This window comes from Eucyclogobius newberryi, unplaced genomic scaffold, assembly GCF_026437365.1.
Source record: "Eucyclogobius newberryi isolate DKJ021-1_F unplaced genomic scaffold, fEucNew1.0.hap1 SCAF_2, whole genome shotgun sequence".
Taxonomy (NCBI): Eukaryota; Metazoa; Chordata; class Actinopteri; order Gobiiformes; family Gobiidae; genus Eucyclogobius; species Eucyclogobius newberryi.
Window position 1 is genome coordinate 49,944,240 of NW_027315834.1, and position 18,502 is coordinate 49,962,741.

At 50.5% G+C, this 18,502-nt stretch overlaps 1 protein-coding gene across 1 annotated transcript in view; it reads left to right on the forward strand.

Annotated features, from left to right (window-relative positions):
• Positions 1-266: 266 nt before the first annotated feature.
• Positions 267-18,502, forward strand: part of large1 (LARGE xylosyl- and glucuronyltransferase 1) — a 19,063-nt gene continuing 827 nt past the window's right edge. The window contains exons 1-12 of the mRNA XM_072453362.1: positions 267-409; positions 518-864; positions 1,288-1,370; positions 2,144-2,267; positions 4,729-4,900; positions 5,147-5,251; positions 7,548-7,660; positions 15,016-15,141; positions 15,311-15,466; positions 16,747-16,910; positions 17,255-17,533; positions 18,016-18,162. Coding sequence (XP_072309463.1) covers positions 307-409; positions 518-864; positions 1,288-1,370; positions 2,144-2,267; positions 4,729-4,900; positions 5,147-5,251; positions 7,548-7,660; positions 15,016-15,141; positions 15,311-15,466; positions 16,747-16,910; positions 17,255-17,533; positions 18,016-18,162 — 1,919 coding nt within the window. The 5' untranslated portion in view covers positions 267-306. The remainder of the gene's footprint in view (positions 410-517; positions 865-1,287; positions 1,371-2,143; positions 2,268-4,728; positions 4,901-5,146; positions 5,252-7,547; positions 7,661-15,015; positions 15,142-15,310; positions 15,467-16,746; positions 16,911-17,254; positions 17,534-18,015; positions 18,163-18,502) is intronic.

The window sequence follows — 18,502 nt, forward strand, 5'->3', positions numbered from 1 at the left end:
TCGGCGCCTATGCACCACACTTACCTGCTGCCCCCTGTGGGCCAACCTGAGGCACTGCCGAGGCGCGGTTTAAAGCGCAAGTTGCCGCACTTGGTCTGGTCACGTGGGTGTAAATAAAAATCACCACAAAAATTCTTCGACAAAGCCATAATTTTTCATGGAAGCTAAAACAAACCTGTGACAACGGGTCACGAGGGATTCATGAAGTTCATCTTGAACGTGCGTTTTCTGTTCCAGTGATGCTTGATCCAGGTGGGATCAGGTCCATGATGGGAATGTGAGTCCTTCCTGCTCCAGCCCCAAAGCATGATGGGAATGTGCCGTGGCAGGAGGAAGCTTGTGGCGGCGCTGGCTCTGCTCTTTGTGCCGGCCATCGCCTGGATTTACCTGTCAGCGGCCGGGTTTCAGGGTGAGACCTGGACTGGACCTGGACCCGACTGAGACCTAGACTGGGACCTGGACTGGGACCTAGACTGGACCTGGACTGGACCTGGACTGACTTGTGTCTCTGTTTCAGTGAAGTCTGTGTCTCTGTTGCCCTTGGAGCCGCTCTCTGCCTCGGCTGTAGGGGGCCTCAGTGAGCGTCAGGCCCTGGAGCTGCGCGTCAGGGCCGTGGAAGAAGAGAACCGCCTCCTGAGACAAGAGCTGAGCCGGGCCCCCAAGCGCCTGCACAAGCTGGGGCCAAACCAGGGCCTAAACCAGGGCCCAAACCAGGGCCCGGAGCAAAACCGCAGCCAACCTCTGGGCCGCAGCAGGGCCCAGTCTGAGGAGGGCACCGGGGACAGTGAGGCCCAGCGCGGGGGCCACAGGGGCGGGGCCAACAACTCCGACTGCAGCCAGCAGCCCGTCGTCGACAAGTGCGAGGTGAGGAGCCGCGCTCGGGGCCCAAAGGGGACAATTAATTTATAAAAGATGAGACGCCAAAGTAAAAAAACATTTTAAAGGACGAGATAAAGCAGAATGTGAACCTCGTTATAGTTGTTCTTCCTGTTGTACTATTACTACGGTTCTCCTGCGGGCGCTCTCCAGCGGGCGCTCTCCAGCGGGCGCTCTCCAGCGGGCGCTCTCCAGCGGGCGCTCTCGCGCTCTCCTGCAGGCGCTCTCCAGCGGGCGCTCTCCTGCGAGCGCTCTCCAGCGGGCGCTCTCGCGCTCTCCTGTGGGCGCTCTCTAGCGGGCGCTCTCTAGCGGGCGCTCTCCAGCGGGCGCTCTCTAGCTGGCGCTCTCCTGCGGGCGATCTCCAGCGGGCGCTCTCTAGCGGGCGCTCTTTGACTCTCTTTCTCTCCTCAGACGATACACGTGGCGATCGTTTGTGCCGGGTACAACGCCAGTCGAGACGTGGTCACTTTGGTCAAGTCTGTGCTCTTCCACAGGTCAGACCTCCTCATGTACCCCGTGTCCTCATGTCCCCGTGTCTTCATGTCCCAGAGTCCTCATGTCCCCCGAGTCCTCATGTCCCTGAGTCTTCATGTCCCCCGTGTCCTCATGTCCCCTGAGTCCTCATGTCCCCTGTGTCCTCATGTCCCCTGTGTCCTCATGTCCCCGAGTCTTCATGTTCCCCATGTCTTCATGTCCCCCGTGTCCTCATGTCCCCCGAGTCATCATGTTGCCCGTGTCCTCATGTCCCCCGTGTCCTCATGTCCCCTGAGTCCTCATGTCCCCCGAGTCTTCATGTCCTCATGTCCCCCGTGTCCTAATGTCCCTTGTGTCCTCATGTCCCCCGTGTCCTCATATCTCCCATGTCCTCATGTGCCGCTGCGTGGCGAGGAGGCTAACCACTCTGTTGCTGCGTGGCGAGGAGGCTAACCACTCTGTTGCTGCGTGGCGAGGAGGCTAACCACTCTGCCGCTGCGTGGCGAGGAGGCTAACCACTCTGTCGCTGCGTGGCGTGGCTAACCACTCTGCCGCTGCGTGGCGAGGAGGCCAACCACTCTGCTGCTGCGCGGCGAGGCTAACACTGGCCCTGCGCGGCGAGGCTAACACTGGCCCTGCGCGGCGAGGCTAACACTGGCCCTGCGCGGCGAGGCTAACACTGGCCCTGCGCGGCGAGGCTAACACTGGCCCTGCGCGGCGAGGCTAACACTGGCCCTGCGCGGCGAGGCTAACACTGGCCCTGCGCGGCGAGGCTAACACTGGCCCTGTGCAGGAGGAACCCTCTGCACTTTCACTTCATCACAGACGCCATCGCTCAGAAGATCCTGGCCTCGCTCTTCACGTCCTGGATGGTTCCGGCCGTGAGAGTCGACTTCTACGACGGAGACGAGCTCAAGGTGCGTTTCATTCACTCCACCTGCCGGGTTAGGTCAGGGTTAGGGATTAGGTCAGGGTTAGGGTTAGGGGTTAGATCAGGGGTAGGGGTTAGGGGGTAGGTCAGGGTTTGGGGATAGGGGTTAGATCAGGGGTAGGGGTTAGGGTTAGGGGGTAGGTCAGGGTTAGGGGTTAGGTCAGGGTTTGGGGGTAGGTCAGGGGTTAGGGTTAGGTCAGGGTTTGGAGGTAGGTCAGGGTTAGGTCAGGGTTAGGGTTTGGGGTTAGGTCACGGTTCACGCTAAAGCAGCCGTGTTCAAGAACTTCTTACTCTTAAAACACAAGAGCTAAACACATTTCTGCAACTTTTGGTCCAGTTCTGGTGATGTTTTAAGTGTAAACACAACCTCAGGCCTCGAGCAGAGCTGCTGAAACGTCTCTGAGCCACTGGGGCCAGTGCAGACCTGAGCACAGGACTGATGTGATGGTACTTCCTGGTTCTAGTCAGGACTAATGTGATGGTACTTCCTGGTTCTAGTCAAGACTAATGTGATGGTACTTCCTGGTTCTAGTCATGACTAATGTGATGGTACTTCCTGGTTCTAGTCAAGACTAATGTGATGGTACTTCCTGGTTCTAGTCATGACTAATGTGATGGTACTTCCTGGTTCTAGTCAGGACTAATGTGATGGTACTTCCTGGTTCTAGTCAGGACTAATGTGATGGTACTTCCTGGTTCTAGTCAGGACTAATGTGATGGTACTTCCTGGTTCTAGTCAGGACTAATGTGATGGTACTTCCTGGTTCTAGTCAGGACTAATGGGAAGGTACTTCCTGGTTCTAGTCAGGACTAATGTGATGGTACTTCCTGGTTCTAGTCAGGACTAATGTGAAGGTACTTCCTGGTTCTAGTCGGGACTAATGTGAAGGTACTTCCTGGTTCTAGTCAGGACTAATGTGAAGGTACTTCCTGGTTCTAGTCAGGACTAATGTGAAGGTACTTCCTGGTTCTAGTCAGGACTAATGTGAAGGTACTTCCTGGTTCTAGTCAGGACTAATGTGAAGGTACTTCCTGGTTCTAGGCAGGACTAATGTGAAGGTACTTCCTGGTTCTAGTCAGGACTAATGTGAAGGTACTTCCTGGTTCTAGTCAGGACTAATGTGAAGGTACTTCCTGGTTCTAGTCAGGACTAATGTGAAGGTACTTCCTGGTTCTAGTCAGGACTAATGTGAAGGTACTTCCTGGTTCTAGTCAGGACTAATTTGAAGGTACTTCCTGGTTCTAGTCAGGACTAATGTGAAGGTACTTCCTGGTTCTAGGCCGTTACAGTCTAATCTACTGGAAACAAACACTAGCTAAAACTGGAAACATTTTCACTGCGTGTCATGTGACCTAACAGCAGCATGTAGAGGATGAACAGAAGGGGTCCCAGGACTGACCCTTGGGGCACCCACAGGGGCATGTGGTCTGAGACACAAAGTACTTCCTGTCTTCCAGATAGGACCTTAACCAGTTTAGGGCGGGGCCAGTGATGCCCACCCAGTCCTCTAGTCTCTGTAAGAGGGTCCCACCCAGTCCTCTAGTCTCTGTAAGAGGGTCCCACCCAGTCCTCTAGTCTCTGTAAGAGGGTCCCACCCTGTCCTCTAGTCTCTGTAAGAGGGTCCCACCCTGTCCTCTAGTCTCTGTAAGAGGGTCCCACCCTGTCCTCTAGTCTCTGTAAGAGGGTCCCACCCTGTCCTCTAGTCTCTGTAAGAGGGTCCCACCCAGTCCTCTAGTCTCTGTAAGAGGGTCCCACCCAGTCCTCTAGTCTCTGTAAGAGGGTCCCACCCTGTCCTCTAGTCTCTGTAAGAGGGTCCCACCCAGTCCTCTAGTCTCTGTAAGAGGGTCCCACCCTGTCCTCTAGTCTCTGTAAGAGGGTCCCATGATGGACAGTGTCAAAAGCAGCATCAGATCTAACAGAATTAAGACTGAGGCTTTGCCCGTGTCAGTGTTCAGGAGGATGTCATTTGTCACCATGACAACAGCAGTCTCAGTCACCATGACAACAGCAGCTCTAAAACCTGAAAAACATCTAATGACTTTGTCCCAAAATGTCAGATTATAGATGGACCGGTCATGACTCAGTACTGCCACTCCCCCTGACCCCTCCCCCTGACCCCTCCCCCCTGACCTCTGACCCCTCCCCTGCTCTTCTTTAGCAGAGGCTTTATTATCGCAGTTTTCAAAGACATTGGGAATGTTCCAGATTGAAGCTTTAACTATGTGAGTGATGCAAACACAGACTTTATAAATCTGGAGGTGACACATGGAGCAGCTGTAGATGAACTTAGACTGTGATGATCTCATGGACAGTTTTGTCAGTTACAGGTGCAAAGTGAGTCAGCTCTAAGTGTCCAGGTGGTTTTAGGGTCATTTTTTGCATTGTGTCCTGATCCTGGTCTCAGTCCTGGTCCTGGTCCCGGTCTCAGTCCTGGTCTCTGTTTCAGTCCGAGGTCTCGTGGATCCCAAACAAACACTACTCTGGGATTTATGGTCTGATGAAGCTGGTCCTGACCAAGACTCTTCCCCCGACGCTGCAGAAGGTCATCGTCCTCGACACCGACATCACCTTCGCCACCGACATCGCCGAGCTCTGGGCCGTCTTCCACAAGTTCAGAGGTACCGCCCACAAGTTCATAGGTACCGCCCCCAAGTCCAGAGGTACCGCCCCCGAGTCCAGAGGTACCGCCCACAAGTTCATAGGTACCGCCCACGAGTCCAGAGGTACCGCCCACAAGTCCAGAGGTACCGCCCACAAGTTCAGAGGTACCGCCCACAATGAGCTTGTTTCTTCTTCAGGTTCTTCAGGTTCTGAGCTTGTTTCTTCTTCAGGTTCTTCAGGTTCTGAGCTTGTTTCTTCTTCAGGTCAGCAGGTTCTTGGATTGGTGGAGAACCAGAGCGACTGGTACCTGGGGAATCTGTGGAAGAATCACCGGCCGTGGCCAGCGCTTGGCAGGGGCTTCAACACAGGTATAAATACTATGGCTATATACTATGATGGCTTATACTATCACTATGGCTTATACTTTTACTGCTTTAACACATGTACTTGTACTTTTAGTGCGTGAGCTCCAAAACGTGGAGACACGCCTCAGGGAGAGAAAAGAAGCAGCCAAAGTATTTAATCGTTTTGTGTCATCGGCGGAAGAATTAGAGCAACAATTGAATTTAGAAAACGTAACATTTTAAACGAAGCCGATGTAACGTGTCCGTCTCATGTGGCTCTTTAGTCTCACTATGTGGCTCTCTAGTCTCACTATGTGGCTCTTGAGTCTCACTATGTGGCTCTTTAGTCTCACTATGTGGCTCTTTACTCGCAGTGCTGCAGTATTACTCTCAGTACTGCAGTATTACTCTCAGTCCTGCAGTATTACTCTCAGTACTGCAGTATTACTCTCAGTACTGCAGTATTACTCTCAGCGCTGCAGTATTACTCTCAGTGCTGCAGTATTACTCTCAGCGCTGCAGTATTACTCTCAGTACTGCAGTATTACTCTCAGTACTGCAGTATTACTCTCAGCGCTGCAGTATTACTCGCAGTGCTGCAGTATTACTCTCAGTCCTGCAGTATTACTCTCAGTACTGCAGTATTACTCTCAGTGCTGCAGTATTACTCTCAGTGCTGCAGTATTACTCTCAGTACTGCAGTATTACTCTCAGCGCTGCAGTATTACTCTCAGTCCTGCAGTATTACTCTCAGTACTGCAGTATTACTCTCAGTGCTGCAGTATTACTCTCAGCGCTGCAGTATTACTCTCAGCGCTGCAGTATTACTCGCAGTGCTGCAGTATTACTCGCAGTACTGCAGTATTACTCGCAGTGCTGCAGTATTACTCTCAGTGCTGCAGTATTACTCTCAGTACTGCAGTATTACTCTCAGTACTGCAGTATTACTCTCAGTACTGCAGTATTACTCGCAGTACTGCAGTATTACTCGCAGTGCTGCAGTATTACTCTCAGTACTGCAGTATTACTCTCAGTACTGCAGTATTACTCTCAGTACTGCAGTATTACTCTCAGTACTGCAGTATTACACTCAGTACTGCAGTATTACTCGCAGTGCTATAGTATTACTCTCAGTACTGCAGTATTACTCTGAGTGCTGCAGTATTACACTCAGTACTGCAGTATTACTCGCAGTGCTGCAGTATTACTCTCAGTACTGCAGTATTACTCGCAGTGCTGCAGTATTACTTTCAGTGCTGCAGTATTACTCTCAGTGCTGCAGTATTACTCTCAGTACTGCAGTATTACTCTCAGTACTGCAGTATTACTCTCAGTACTGCAGTATTACTCTCAGTGCTGCAGTATTACTCGCAGTGCTGCAGTATTACTCTCAGTCCTGCAGTATTACTCTCAGTACTGCAGTATTACTCTCAGTGCTGCAGTATTACTCTCAGTGCTGCAGTATTACTCTCAGCGCTGCAGTATTACTCTCAGTGCTGCAGTATTACTCGCAGTACTGCAGTATTACTCGCAGTACTGCAGTATTACTCGCAGTGCTGCAGTATTACTCTCAGTACTGCAGTATTACTCTCAGTACTGCAGTATTACTCTCAGTGCTGCAGTATTACTCGCAGTGCTGCAGTATTACTCTCAGTACTGCAGTATTACTCACAGTACTGCAGTATTACTCTCAGTACTGCAGTATTACTCTCAGTACTGCAGTATTACTCTCAGTACTGCAGTATTACACTCAGTACTGCAGTATTACTCGCAGTGCTATAGTATTACTCTCAGTACTGCAGTATTACTCTGAGTGCTGCAGTATTACACTCAGTACTGCAGTATTACTCGCAGTGCTGCAGTATTACTCTCAGTACTGCAGTATTACTCGCAGTGCTGCAGTATTACTCTCAGTACTGCAGTATTACTCTCAGTACTGCAGTATTACTCTCAGTGCTGCAGTATTACTCTCAGCGCTGCAGTATTACTCTCAGCGCTGCAGTATTACTCTCAGCGCTGCAGTATTACTCTCAGTGCTGCAGTATTACTCGCAGTACTGCAGTATTACTCGCAGTGCTGCAGTATTACTCTCAGTACTGCAGTATTACTCGCAGTGCTGCAGTATTACTCTCAGTACTGCAGTATTACTCGCAGTGCTGCAGTATTACTCTCAGTGCTGCAGTATTACTCTCAGTACTGCAGTATCACTCAGTACTGCAGTATCACTCTCAGTACTGCAGTATCACTCTCAGTACTGCAGTATTACTCTCAGTACTGCAGTATTACTCGCAGTACTGCAGTATTACTTTTGTATTTTTAGGAGTGATTCTGCTGCTGCTCGATCGTCTCCGGAAGCTTCGCTGGGAACAGATGTGGAGACTGACGGCTGAAAGAGAACTCATGGGGATGTTGTCCACCTCGCTCGCAGATCAGGTACTACTACTACTACTACTACTACTACTACTACTACTACTACTACTACTACTACTACTAGTAGTACTACTACTACTACTAGTACTAGTACTAGTACTAGTACTAGTACTACTAGTACTACTACTAGTACTAGTAGTACTACTACTACTACTACTAGTACTACTACTACTACTACTAGTACTACTACTAGTACTAGTAGTACTACTACTACTAGTACTACTACTAGTACTACTACTAGTACTAGTAGTACTACTAGTACTAGTAGTACTACTACTACTAGTACTACTACTAGTACTAGTAGTACTACTAGTACTAGTAGTACTACTACTACTAGTAGTACTACTACTACTACTACTACTACTACTACTACTACTACTACTACTACTACTACTACTACTACTACTACTAGTACTACTACTAGTAGTACTACTACTAGTACTACTACTAGTAGTACTACTACTAGTACTACTACTACTACTAGTACTACTACTAGTACTAGTAGTACTACTACTATTACTACTACTAGTAGTACTACTACTATTACTACTACTAGTACTACCACTACTAGTACTACTACTACTACTAGTACTACTACTAGTACTACTACTACTACTACTAGTACTACTACTACTACTACTAGTACTACTACTAGTACTACTACTAGTACTACTACTACTACTAGTACTACTACTACTACTACTAGTACTACTACTACTACTAGTAGTACTACTACTACTACTAGTACTACTACTACTATTACTACTACTAGTAGTACTACTACTACTACTACTAGTACTAGTAGTAGTACTATTACTACTACTACTACTGCTACTGTTACTGTTACTATTATTGCTGCTGCTGCTGCTTTCCTCACATTAGAGGTGTATTATCCTTTCAGGCGCCGCCACGTCTTGTCTTGTGTTTCAGGACATCTTTAACGCGGTGATCATGTCTTGTCCTTGTGTTTCAGGACATCTTTAACGCGGTGATCACGTCTTGTGCTTGTGTTTCAGGACATCTTTAACGCGGTGATCACGTCTTGTCTTGTGTTTCAGGACATCTTTAACGCGGTGATCACGTCTTGTCCTTGTGTTTCAGGACATCTTTAACGCGGTGATCACGTCTTGTCTTGTGTTTCAGGACATCTTTAACGCGGTGATCACGTCTTGTCTTGTGTTTCAGGACATCTTTAACGCGGTGATCACGTCTTGTCTTGTGTTTCAGGACATCTTTAACGCGGTGATCACGTCTTGTCCTTGTGTTTCAGGACATCTTTAACGCGGTGATCACGTCTTGTCCTTGTGTTTCAGGACATCTTTAACGCGGTGATCACGTCTTGTGCTTGTGTTTCAGGACATCTTTAACGCGGTGATCACGTCTTGTCTTGTGTTTCAGGACATCTTTAACGCGGTGATCACGTCTTGTCCTTGTGTTTCAGGACATCTTTAACGCGGTGATCACGTCTTGTGCTTGTGTTTCAGGACATCTTTAACGCGGTGATCACGTCTTGTCTTGTGTTTCAGGACATCTTTAACGCGGTGATCACGTCTTGTCCTTGTGTTTCAGGACATCTTTAACGCGGTGATCACGTCTTGTCTTGTGTTTCAGGACATCTTTAACGCGGTGATCACGTCTTGTCCTTGTGTTTCAGGACATCTTTAACGCGGTGATCACGTCTTGTCCTTGTGTTTCAGGACATCTTTAACGCGGTGATCACGTCTTGTCTTGTGTTTCAGGACATCTTTAACGCGGTGATCACGTCTTGTCTTGTGTTTCAGGACATCTTTAACGCGGTGATCACGTCTTGTCTTGTGTTTCAGGACATCTTTAACGCGGTGATCACGTCTTGTCCTTGTGTTTCAGGACATCTTTAACGCGGTGATCACGTCTTGTCTTGTGTTTCAGGACATCTTTAACGCGGTGATCACGTCTTGTCTTGTGTTTCAGGACATCTTTAACGCGGTGATCACGTCTTGTCTTGTGTTTCAGGACATCTTTAACGCGGTGATCACGTCTTGTCCTTGTGTTTCAGGACATCTTTAACGCGGTGATCACGTCTTGTCTTGTGTTTCAGGACATCTTTAACGCGGTGATCACGTCTTGTCTTGTGTTTCAGGACATCTTTAACGCGGTGATCACGTCTTGTCCTTGTGTTTCAGGACATCTTTAACGCGGTGATCACGTCTTGTCCTTGTGTTTCAGGACATCTTTAACGCGGTGATCACGTCTTGTCTTGTGTTTCAGGACATCTTTAACGCGGTGATCACGTCTTGTCCTTGTGTTTCAGGACATCTTTAACGCGGTGATCACGTCTTGTCCTTGTGTTTCAGGACATCTTTAACGAGGTGATCACGTCTTGTCTTGTGTTTCAGGACATCTTTAACGCGGTGATCACGTCTTGTCCTTGTGTTTCAGGACATCTTTAACGCGGTGATCACGTCTTGTCCTTGTGTTTCAGGACATCTTTAACGCGGTGATCACGTCTTGTCTTGTGTTTCAGGACATCTTTAACGCGGTGATCACGTCTTGTCTTGTGTTTCAGGACATCTTTAACGCGGTGATCACGTCTTGTCCTTGTGTTTCAGGACATCTTTAACGCGGTGATCACGTCTTGTCCTTGTGTTTCAGGACATCTTTAACGCGGTGATCACGTCTTGTGCTTGTGTTTCAGGACATCTTTAACGCGGTGATCACGTCTTGTCTTGTGTTTCAGGACATCTTTAACGCGGTGATCACGTCTTGTCCTTGTGTTTCAGGACATCTTTAACGCGGTGATCACGTCTTGTCTTGTGTTTCAGGACATCTTTAACGCGGTGATCACGTCTTGTCCTTGTGTTTCAGGACATCTTTAACGCGGTGATCACGTCTTGTCCTTGTGTTTCAGGACATCTTTAACGCGGTGATCACGTCTTGTCCTTGTGTTTCAGGACATCTTTAACGCGGTGATCACGTCTTGTCTTGTGTTTCAGGACATCTTTAACGCGGTGATCACGTCTTGTCCTTGTGTTTCAGGACATCTTTAACGCGGTGATCACGTCTTGTCCTTGTGTTTCAGGACATCTTTAACGCGGTGATCACGTCTTGTCCTTGTGTTTCAGGACATCTTTAACGCGGTGATCACGTCTTGTCTTGTGTTTCAGGACATCTTTAACGCGGTGATCACGTCTTGTCCTTGTGTTTCAGGACATCTTTAACGCGGTGATCACGTCTTGTCCTTGTGTTTCAGGACATCTTTAACGCGGTGATCACGTCTTGTCCTTGTGTTTCAGGACATCTTTAACGCGGTGATCACGTCTTGTCCTTGTGTTTCAGGACATCTTTAACGCGGTGATCACGTCTTGTCTTGTGTTTCAGGACATCTTTAACACGGTGATCACGTCTTGTCCTTGTGTTTCAGGACATCTTTAACGCGGTGATCACGTCTTGTCCTTGTGTTTCAGGACATCTTTAACGCGGTGATCACGTCTTGTCCTTGTGTTTCAGGACATCTTTAACGCGGTGATCACGTCTTGTCTTGTGTTTCAGGACATCTTTAACGCGGTGATCACGTCTTGTCTTGTGTTTCAGGACATCTTTAACGCGGTGATCATGTCTTGTCCTTGTGTTTCAGGACATCTTTAACGCGGTGATCACGTCTTGTCCTTGTGTTTCAGGACATCTTTAACGCGGTGATCACGTCTTGTCCTTGTGTTTCAGGACATCTTTAACGCGGTGATCACGTCTTGTCTTGTGTTTCAGGACATCTTTAACGCGGTGATCACGTCTTGTGCTTGTGTTTCAGGACATCTTTAACGCGGTGATCACGTCTTGTCCTTGTGTTTCAGGACATCTTTAACGCGGTGATCACGTCTTGTCCTTGTGTTTCAGGACATCTTTAACGCGGTGATCACGTCTTGTCTTGTGTTTCAGGACATCTTTAACGCGGTGATCACGTCTTGTCCTTGTGTTTCAGGACATCTTTAACGCGGTGATCACGTCTTGTCTTGTGTTTCAGGACATCTTTAACGCGGTGATCACGTCTTGTCTTGTGTTTCAGGACATCTTTAACGAGGTGATCACGTCTTGTCCTTGTGTTTCAGGACATCTTTAACGCGGTGATCACGTCTTGTCCTTGTGTTTCAGGACATCTTTAACGCGGTGATCACGTCTTGTCTTGTGTTTCAGGACATCTTTAACGCGGTGATCACGTCTTGTCTTGTGTTTCAGGACATCTTTAACGCGGTGATCACGTCTTGTCCTTGTGTTTCAGGACATCTTTAACGCGGTGATCACGTCTTGTCTTGTGTTTCAGGACATCTTTAACGCGGTGATCACGTCTTGTCCTTGTGTTTCAGGACATCTTTAACGCGGTGATCACGTCTTGTCTTGTGTTTCAGGACATCTTTAACGCGGTGATCACGTCTTGTCTTGTGTTTCAGGACATCTTTAACGCGGTGATCACGTCTTGTCCTTGTGTTTCAGGACATCTTTAACGCGGTGATCACGTCTTGTCTTGTGTTTCAGGACATCTTTAACGCGGTGATCACGTCTTGTCTTGTGTTTCAGGACATCTTTAACGCGGTGATCACGTCTTGTGCTTGTGTTTCAGGACATCTTTAACGCGGTGATCACGTCTTGTCCTTGTGTTTCAGGACATCTTTAACGCGGTGATCACGTCTTGTCTTGTGTTTCAGGACATCTTTAACGCGGTGATCACGTCTTGTCTTGTGTTTCAGGACATCTTTAACGCGGTGATCACGTCTTGTCTTGTGTTTCAGGACATCTTTAACGCGGTGATCACGTCTTGTCTTGTGTTTCAGGACATCTTTAACGCGGTGATCACGTCTTGTCCTTGTGTTTCAGGACATCTTTAACGCGGTGATCACGTCTTGTCTTGTGTTTCAGGACATCTTTAACGCGGTGATCACGTCTTGTCCTTGTGTTTCAGGACATCTTTAACGCGGTGATCACGTCTTGTCTTGTGTTTCAGGACATCTTTAACGCGGTGATCACGTCTTGTGCTTGTGTTTCAGGACATCTTTAACGCGGTGATCACGTCTTGTCTTGTGTTTCAGGACATCTTTAACGCGGTGATCACGTCTTGTGCTTGTGTTTCAGGACATCTTTAACGCGGTGATCACGTCTTGTCTTGTGTTTCAGGACATCTTTAACGCGGTGATCACGTCTTGTCCTTGTGTTTCAGGACATCTTTAACGCGGTGATCACGTCTTGTCCTTGTGTTTCAGGACATCTTTAACGCGGTGATCACGTCTTGTCCTTGTGTTTCAGGACATCTTTAACGCGGTGATCACGTCTTGTCCTTGTGTTTCAGGACATCTTTAACGCGGTGATCACGTCTTGTCTTGTGTTTCAGGACATCTTTAACGCGGTGATCACGTCTTGTCTTGTGTTTCAGGACATCTTTAACGCGGTGATCACGTCTTGTCTTGTGTTTCAGGACATCTTTAACGCGGTGATCACGTCTTGTCCTTGTGTTTCAGGACATCTTTAACGCGGTGATCACGTCTTGTCTTGTGTTTCAGGACATCTTTAACGCGGTGATCACGTCTTGTCTTGTGTTTCAGGACATCTTTAACGCGGTGATCACGTCTTGTCCTTGTGTTTCAGGACATCTTTAACGCGGTGATCACGTCTTGTCCTTGTGTTTCAGGACATCTTTAACGCGGTGATCACGTCTTGTCTTGTGTTTCAGGACATCTTTAACGCGGTGATCACGTCTTGTCTTGTGTTTCAGGACATCTTTAACGCGGTGATCACGTCTTGTCTTGTGTTTCAGGACATCTTTAACGCGGTGATCACGTCTTGTCCTTGTGTTTCAGGACATCTTTAACGCGGTGATCACGTCTTGTCTTGTGTTTCAGGACATCTTTAACGCGGTGATCACGTCTTGTCCTTGTGTTTCAGGACATCTTTAACGCGGTGATCACGTCTTGTCTTGTGTTTCAGGACATCTTTAACGCGGTGATCACGTCTTGTCTTGTGTTTCAGGACATCTTTAACGCGGTGATCACGTCTTGTCCTTGTGTTTCAGGACATCTTTAACGCGGTGATCACGTCTTGTCCTTGTGTTTCAGGACATCTTTAACGCGGTGATCACGTCTTGTCCTTGTGTTTCAGGACATCTTTAACGCGGTGATCACGTCTTGTCCTTGTGTTTCAGGACATCTTTAACGCGGTGATCACGTCTTGTCTTGTGTTTCAGGACATCTTTAACGCGGTGATCACGTCTTGTCCTTGTGTTTCAGGACATCTTTAACGCGGTGATCACGTCTTGTCCTTGTGTTTCAGGACATCTTTAACGCGGTGATCACGTCTTGTCCTTGTGTTTCAGGACATCTTTAACGCGGTGATCACGTCTTGTCTTGTGTTTCAGGACATCTTTAACGCGGTGATCACGTCTTGTCCTTGTGTTTCAGGACATCTTTAACGCGGTGATCACGTCTTGTCTTGTGTTTCAGGACATCTTTAACGCGGTGATCACGTCTTGTCTTGTGTTTCAGGACATCTTTAACGCGGTGATCACGTCTTGTCCTTGTGTTTCAGGACATCTTTAACGCGGTGATCACGTCTTGTCTTGTGTTTCAGGACATCTTTAACGCGGTGATCATGTCTTGTCCTTGTGTTTCAGGACATCTTTAACGCGGTGATCACGTCTTGTCCTTGTGTTTCAGGACATCTTTAACGCGGTGATCACGTCTTGTCCTTGTGTTTCAGGACATCTTTAACGCGGTGATCACGTCTTGTGCTTGTGTTTCAGGACATCTTTAACGCGGTGATCACGTCTTGTCCTTGTGTTTCAGGACATCTTTAACGCGGTGATCACGTCTTGTCCTTGTGTTTCAGGACATCTTTAACGCGGTGATCACGTCTTGTCTTGTGTTTCAGGACATCTTTAACGCGGTGATCACGTCTTGTCCTTGTGTTTCAGGACATCTTTAACGCGGTGATCACGTCTTGTCTTGTGTTTCAGGACATCTTTAACGCGGTGATCACGTCTTGTCCTTGTGTTTCAGGACATCTTTAACGCGGTGATCACGTCTTGTCTTGTGTTTCAGGACATCTTTAACGCGGTGATCACGTCTTGTGCTTGTGTTTCAGGACATCTTTAACGCGGTGATCACGTCTTGTCCTTGTGTTTCAGGACATCTTTAACGCGGTGATCACGTCTTGTCCTTGTGTTTCAGGACATCTTTAACGCGGTGATCACGTCTTGTCCTTGTGTTTCAGGACATCTTTAACGCGGTGATCACGTCTTGTGCTTGTGTTTCAGGACATCTTTAACGCGGTGATCACGTCTTGTCTTGTGTTTCAGGACATCTTTAACGCGGTGATCACGTCTTGTCCTTGTGTTTCAGGACATCTTTAACGCGGTGATCAAGCAGAACCCGTTCCTGGTGCATCAGTTGCCGTGTTTCTGGAACGTTCAGCTGTCGGACCACACTCGCTCTGAGAAGTGCTACAAGGACGTGTCCGACCTCAAGGTGCAGTCACCGAAAGTCACACAACACTAACCACACACTAACCACACACAACACTTCTCAGGATGGTGTTCCCTCAGGATGGTGTTCTCTCGGGTGTCTCGCTGACACAGACCTGCAGGGGGTGGTGTTGTTGTGAGGTTGTTTTGACCCTGTCGTGCCCTGTCGTCAGGTGATCCACTGGAACTCTCCAAAAAAGCTGCGAGTGAAGAACAAACACGTGGAGTTCTTCAGAAACCTGTACCTGACCTTTTTAGAGTACGACGGGAACCTGCTGCGACGAGAGCTGTTCGGGTGTCCCAGTGCGCCCGACCTCAACACGGAGAGGGTGAGGAGCGGGGCGGGGTGAGGAGCGTGATGTGTAGCGGGGCAAGGAGCGACAGTGAGGAGCGGGGCGAGTAGCAGGGGCGACAGTGAGGAGCGGGGCGAGGGAGGAGCCGGGCGAGTAGCAGGGGCGACAGTGAGGAGCGGGGCGAGTAGCAGGGCCGACAGTGAGCAGCGGGGCGAGGGAGGAGCCGGGCGAGTAGCAGGGGCGACAGTGAGGAGCGGGGCGAGTAGCAGGGCCGACAGTGAGCAGCGGGGCGAGGGAGGAGCCGGGCGAGGAGCCGGGCGAGTAGCAGGGGCGACAGTGAGGAGCGGGGCGAGTAGCAGGGCCGACAGTGAGCAGCGGGGCGAGGGAGGAGCCGGGCGAGTAGCAGGGGCGACAGTGAGGAGTGGGGCGAGTAGCAGGGGCGACAGTGAGCAGCGGGGCGAGGGAGGAGCCGGGCGAGGAGCCGGGCGAGTAGCAGGGGCGACAGTGAGGAGCGGGGCGAGTAGCAGGGGCGACAGTGAGCAGCGGGGCGAGGGAGGAGCCGGGCGAGTAGCAGGGGCGACAGTGAGGAGCGGGGCGAGGAGGGGGCGAGGAGCAGGAGCGAGGAGCGGGGCGAGGAGCGGGGCGAGGAGCGGGGCGAGGAGCAGGAGCGAGGAGCGGGGCGAGGAGCGGGGGTGACAGTGAGGAGCGGGGCGAGGAGGGGGCGAGGAGCAGGAGCGAGGAGCGGGGCGAGGAGCGGGGCGAGGAGCGGGGCGAGGAGCAGGAGCGAGGAGCGGGGCGAGGAGCGGGGGTGACAGTGAGGAGCGGGGCGAGGAGGGGGCGAGGAGCAGGAGCGAGGAGCGGGGCGAGGAGCGGGGCGAGGAGCGGGGCGAGGAGCAGGAGCGAGGAGCGGGGCGAGGAGCGGGGCGAGGAGCGGGGGCGAGGAGGGGGCGAGGAGCAGGGCGAGGAGCAGGGCAAGGAGGGGGCGAGGAGCAGGGGCGAGGAGGAGCGGGGCGAGGAGCGGGGCGAGGAGCGGGGCGAGGAGGGGGCGAGGAGCAGGGGCGACAGTGAGGAGCGGGGCGAGGAGCGGGGCGAGGAGCGGGGCGAGGAGCGGGGCGAGGAGCGGGGCGAGGAGGGGGCGAGGAGCAGGGGCGAGGAGCGGGGCGAGGAGCGGGGCGAGGAGGGGGCGAGGAGCAGGGGCGACAGTGAGGAGTGGGGCGAGGGTGAGGAGCGGGATATGTAGTGGGGCGAGGGTGAAGAATGCGGAGAGGGAGCTTGGAAGTGTGCATGTTCATTAGCGTGTTCTACATGTTCTCCAGCTGCAGAGAACGCTGCTGGAGCTGGACGAGGACGATCCGTGTTACGAGTTCAGACGAGAGCGCTTCACCGTTCACCGCACGCACTTGTATTTCCTGCACTACGACTACACGCCCCCTGCTGACGGGACGGATGTAACGCTGGTGGCACAGCTGTCCATGGACCGGTGAGTGCGTCCTCAGACCTTCAGACCTTCGGACCTTCGGACCTTAGGACCTTAGGGCCTTAGGGCCTTCGGGCCTTCGGGCCTTAGGACTTTCGGACCTTAGGACCTTCAGACATTCAGGCCTTCAGACCTTCAGACCTTAGGACCTTCAGACCTTAGGACCTTCAGATCTTCGGACCTTCAGAACTTCAGACCTTAGGACCTTCAGATCTTAGGACCTTCAGATCTTAGGACTTTCAGACTTTCGGACCTTCAGGCCTTCAGACCTTAGGACCTTCAGATCTTAGGACCGTCAGACCTTCTGTGCGTGGTGTTCATCCTCCTGTTTGTCGGTTGGGTTGCAGGCTGCAGATGCTGGAGGCCATCTGTAAACACTGGGAGGGCCCGCTCAGCCTCGCCCTCTATCTGTCCGATGCAGAAGCGCAGCAGTTCCTCCGTTACGCTCAGGGTTCTGAGGTCCTCATGAGCCGTGCAAACGTGGGCTACCACATCGTGTACAAAGAGGGCCAGTTCTACCCTGTCAATCTGCTGCGCAACGTGGCCATGCGGCAGGTCCAGACGCCGTACATGTTCCTCAGTGACATCGACTTCCTGCCAATGTACGGCCTCTACGAGAACCTCAGGTGAGAGAGCCTCAGGTGAGAGAACCTCAGGTGAGAGAGAACCTCAGGTGAGAGAGAACCTCAGGTGAGAGAGAACCTCAGGTGAGAGAACCTCAGGTGAGAGAACCTCAGGTGAGAGAGAACCTCAGGTGAGAGAGAACCTCAGGTGAGAGAGAACCTCAGGTGAGAGAGAACCTCAGGTGAGAGAGCCTCAGGTGAGAGAGAACCTCAGGTGAGAGAGCCTCAGGTGAGAGAGAACCTCAGGTGAGAGAGCCTCAGGTGAGAGAGAACCTCAGGTGAGAGAGAACCTCAGGTGAGAGAGCCTCAGGTGAGAGAACCTCAGGTGAGAGAGAACCTCAGGTGAGAGAGAACCTCAGGTGAGAGAGAACCTCAGGTGAGAGAACCTCAGGTGAGAGAGAACCTCAGGTGAGAGAACCTCAGGTGAGAGAGAACCTCAGGTGAGAGAGCCTCAGGTGAGAGAGAACCTTCTCATGTGGTTGCAGGAGGTCGGTGGTGCAGCTGGACATGGCGCACAGTAAAAAGGCACTGGTCGTCCCGGCGTTTGAGACGTTGAGGTACAGACTGTCCTTCCCCAAGTCCAAGGCTGAGCTGCTGTCCCAGCTGGACATGGGGACACTCTTCACGTTCAGGTGAGGAGGACATGGCAACAGCAGTCTCAGTCACCATGACAACAGCAGCTTTAAAACCTGAAAAACATCTAATGACTTTGTCCCAAAATGTCAGATTATAGATGGACCGGTCATGACTCAGTACTGCCACTCCCCCTGACCCCTCCCCCTGACCTCTGACCCCTGACCCCTGCTCTTCTTTAGCAGAGGCTTTATTATCGCAGTTTTCAAAGACATTGGGAATGTTCCAGATTGAAGCTTTAACTATGTGAGTGATGCAAACACAGACTTTATAAATCTGGAGGTGACACATGGAGCAGCTGTAGATGAACTCAGACTGTGATGATCTCATGGACAGTTT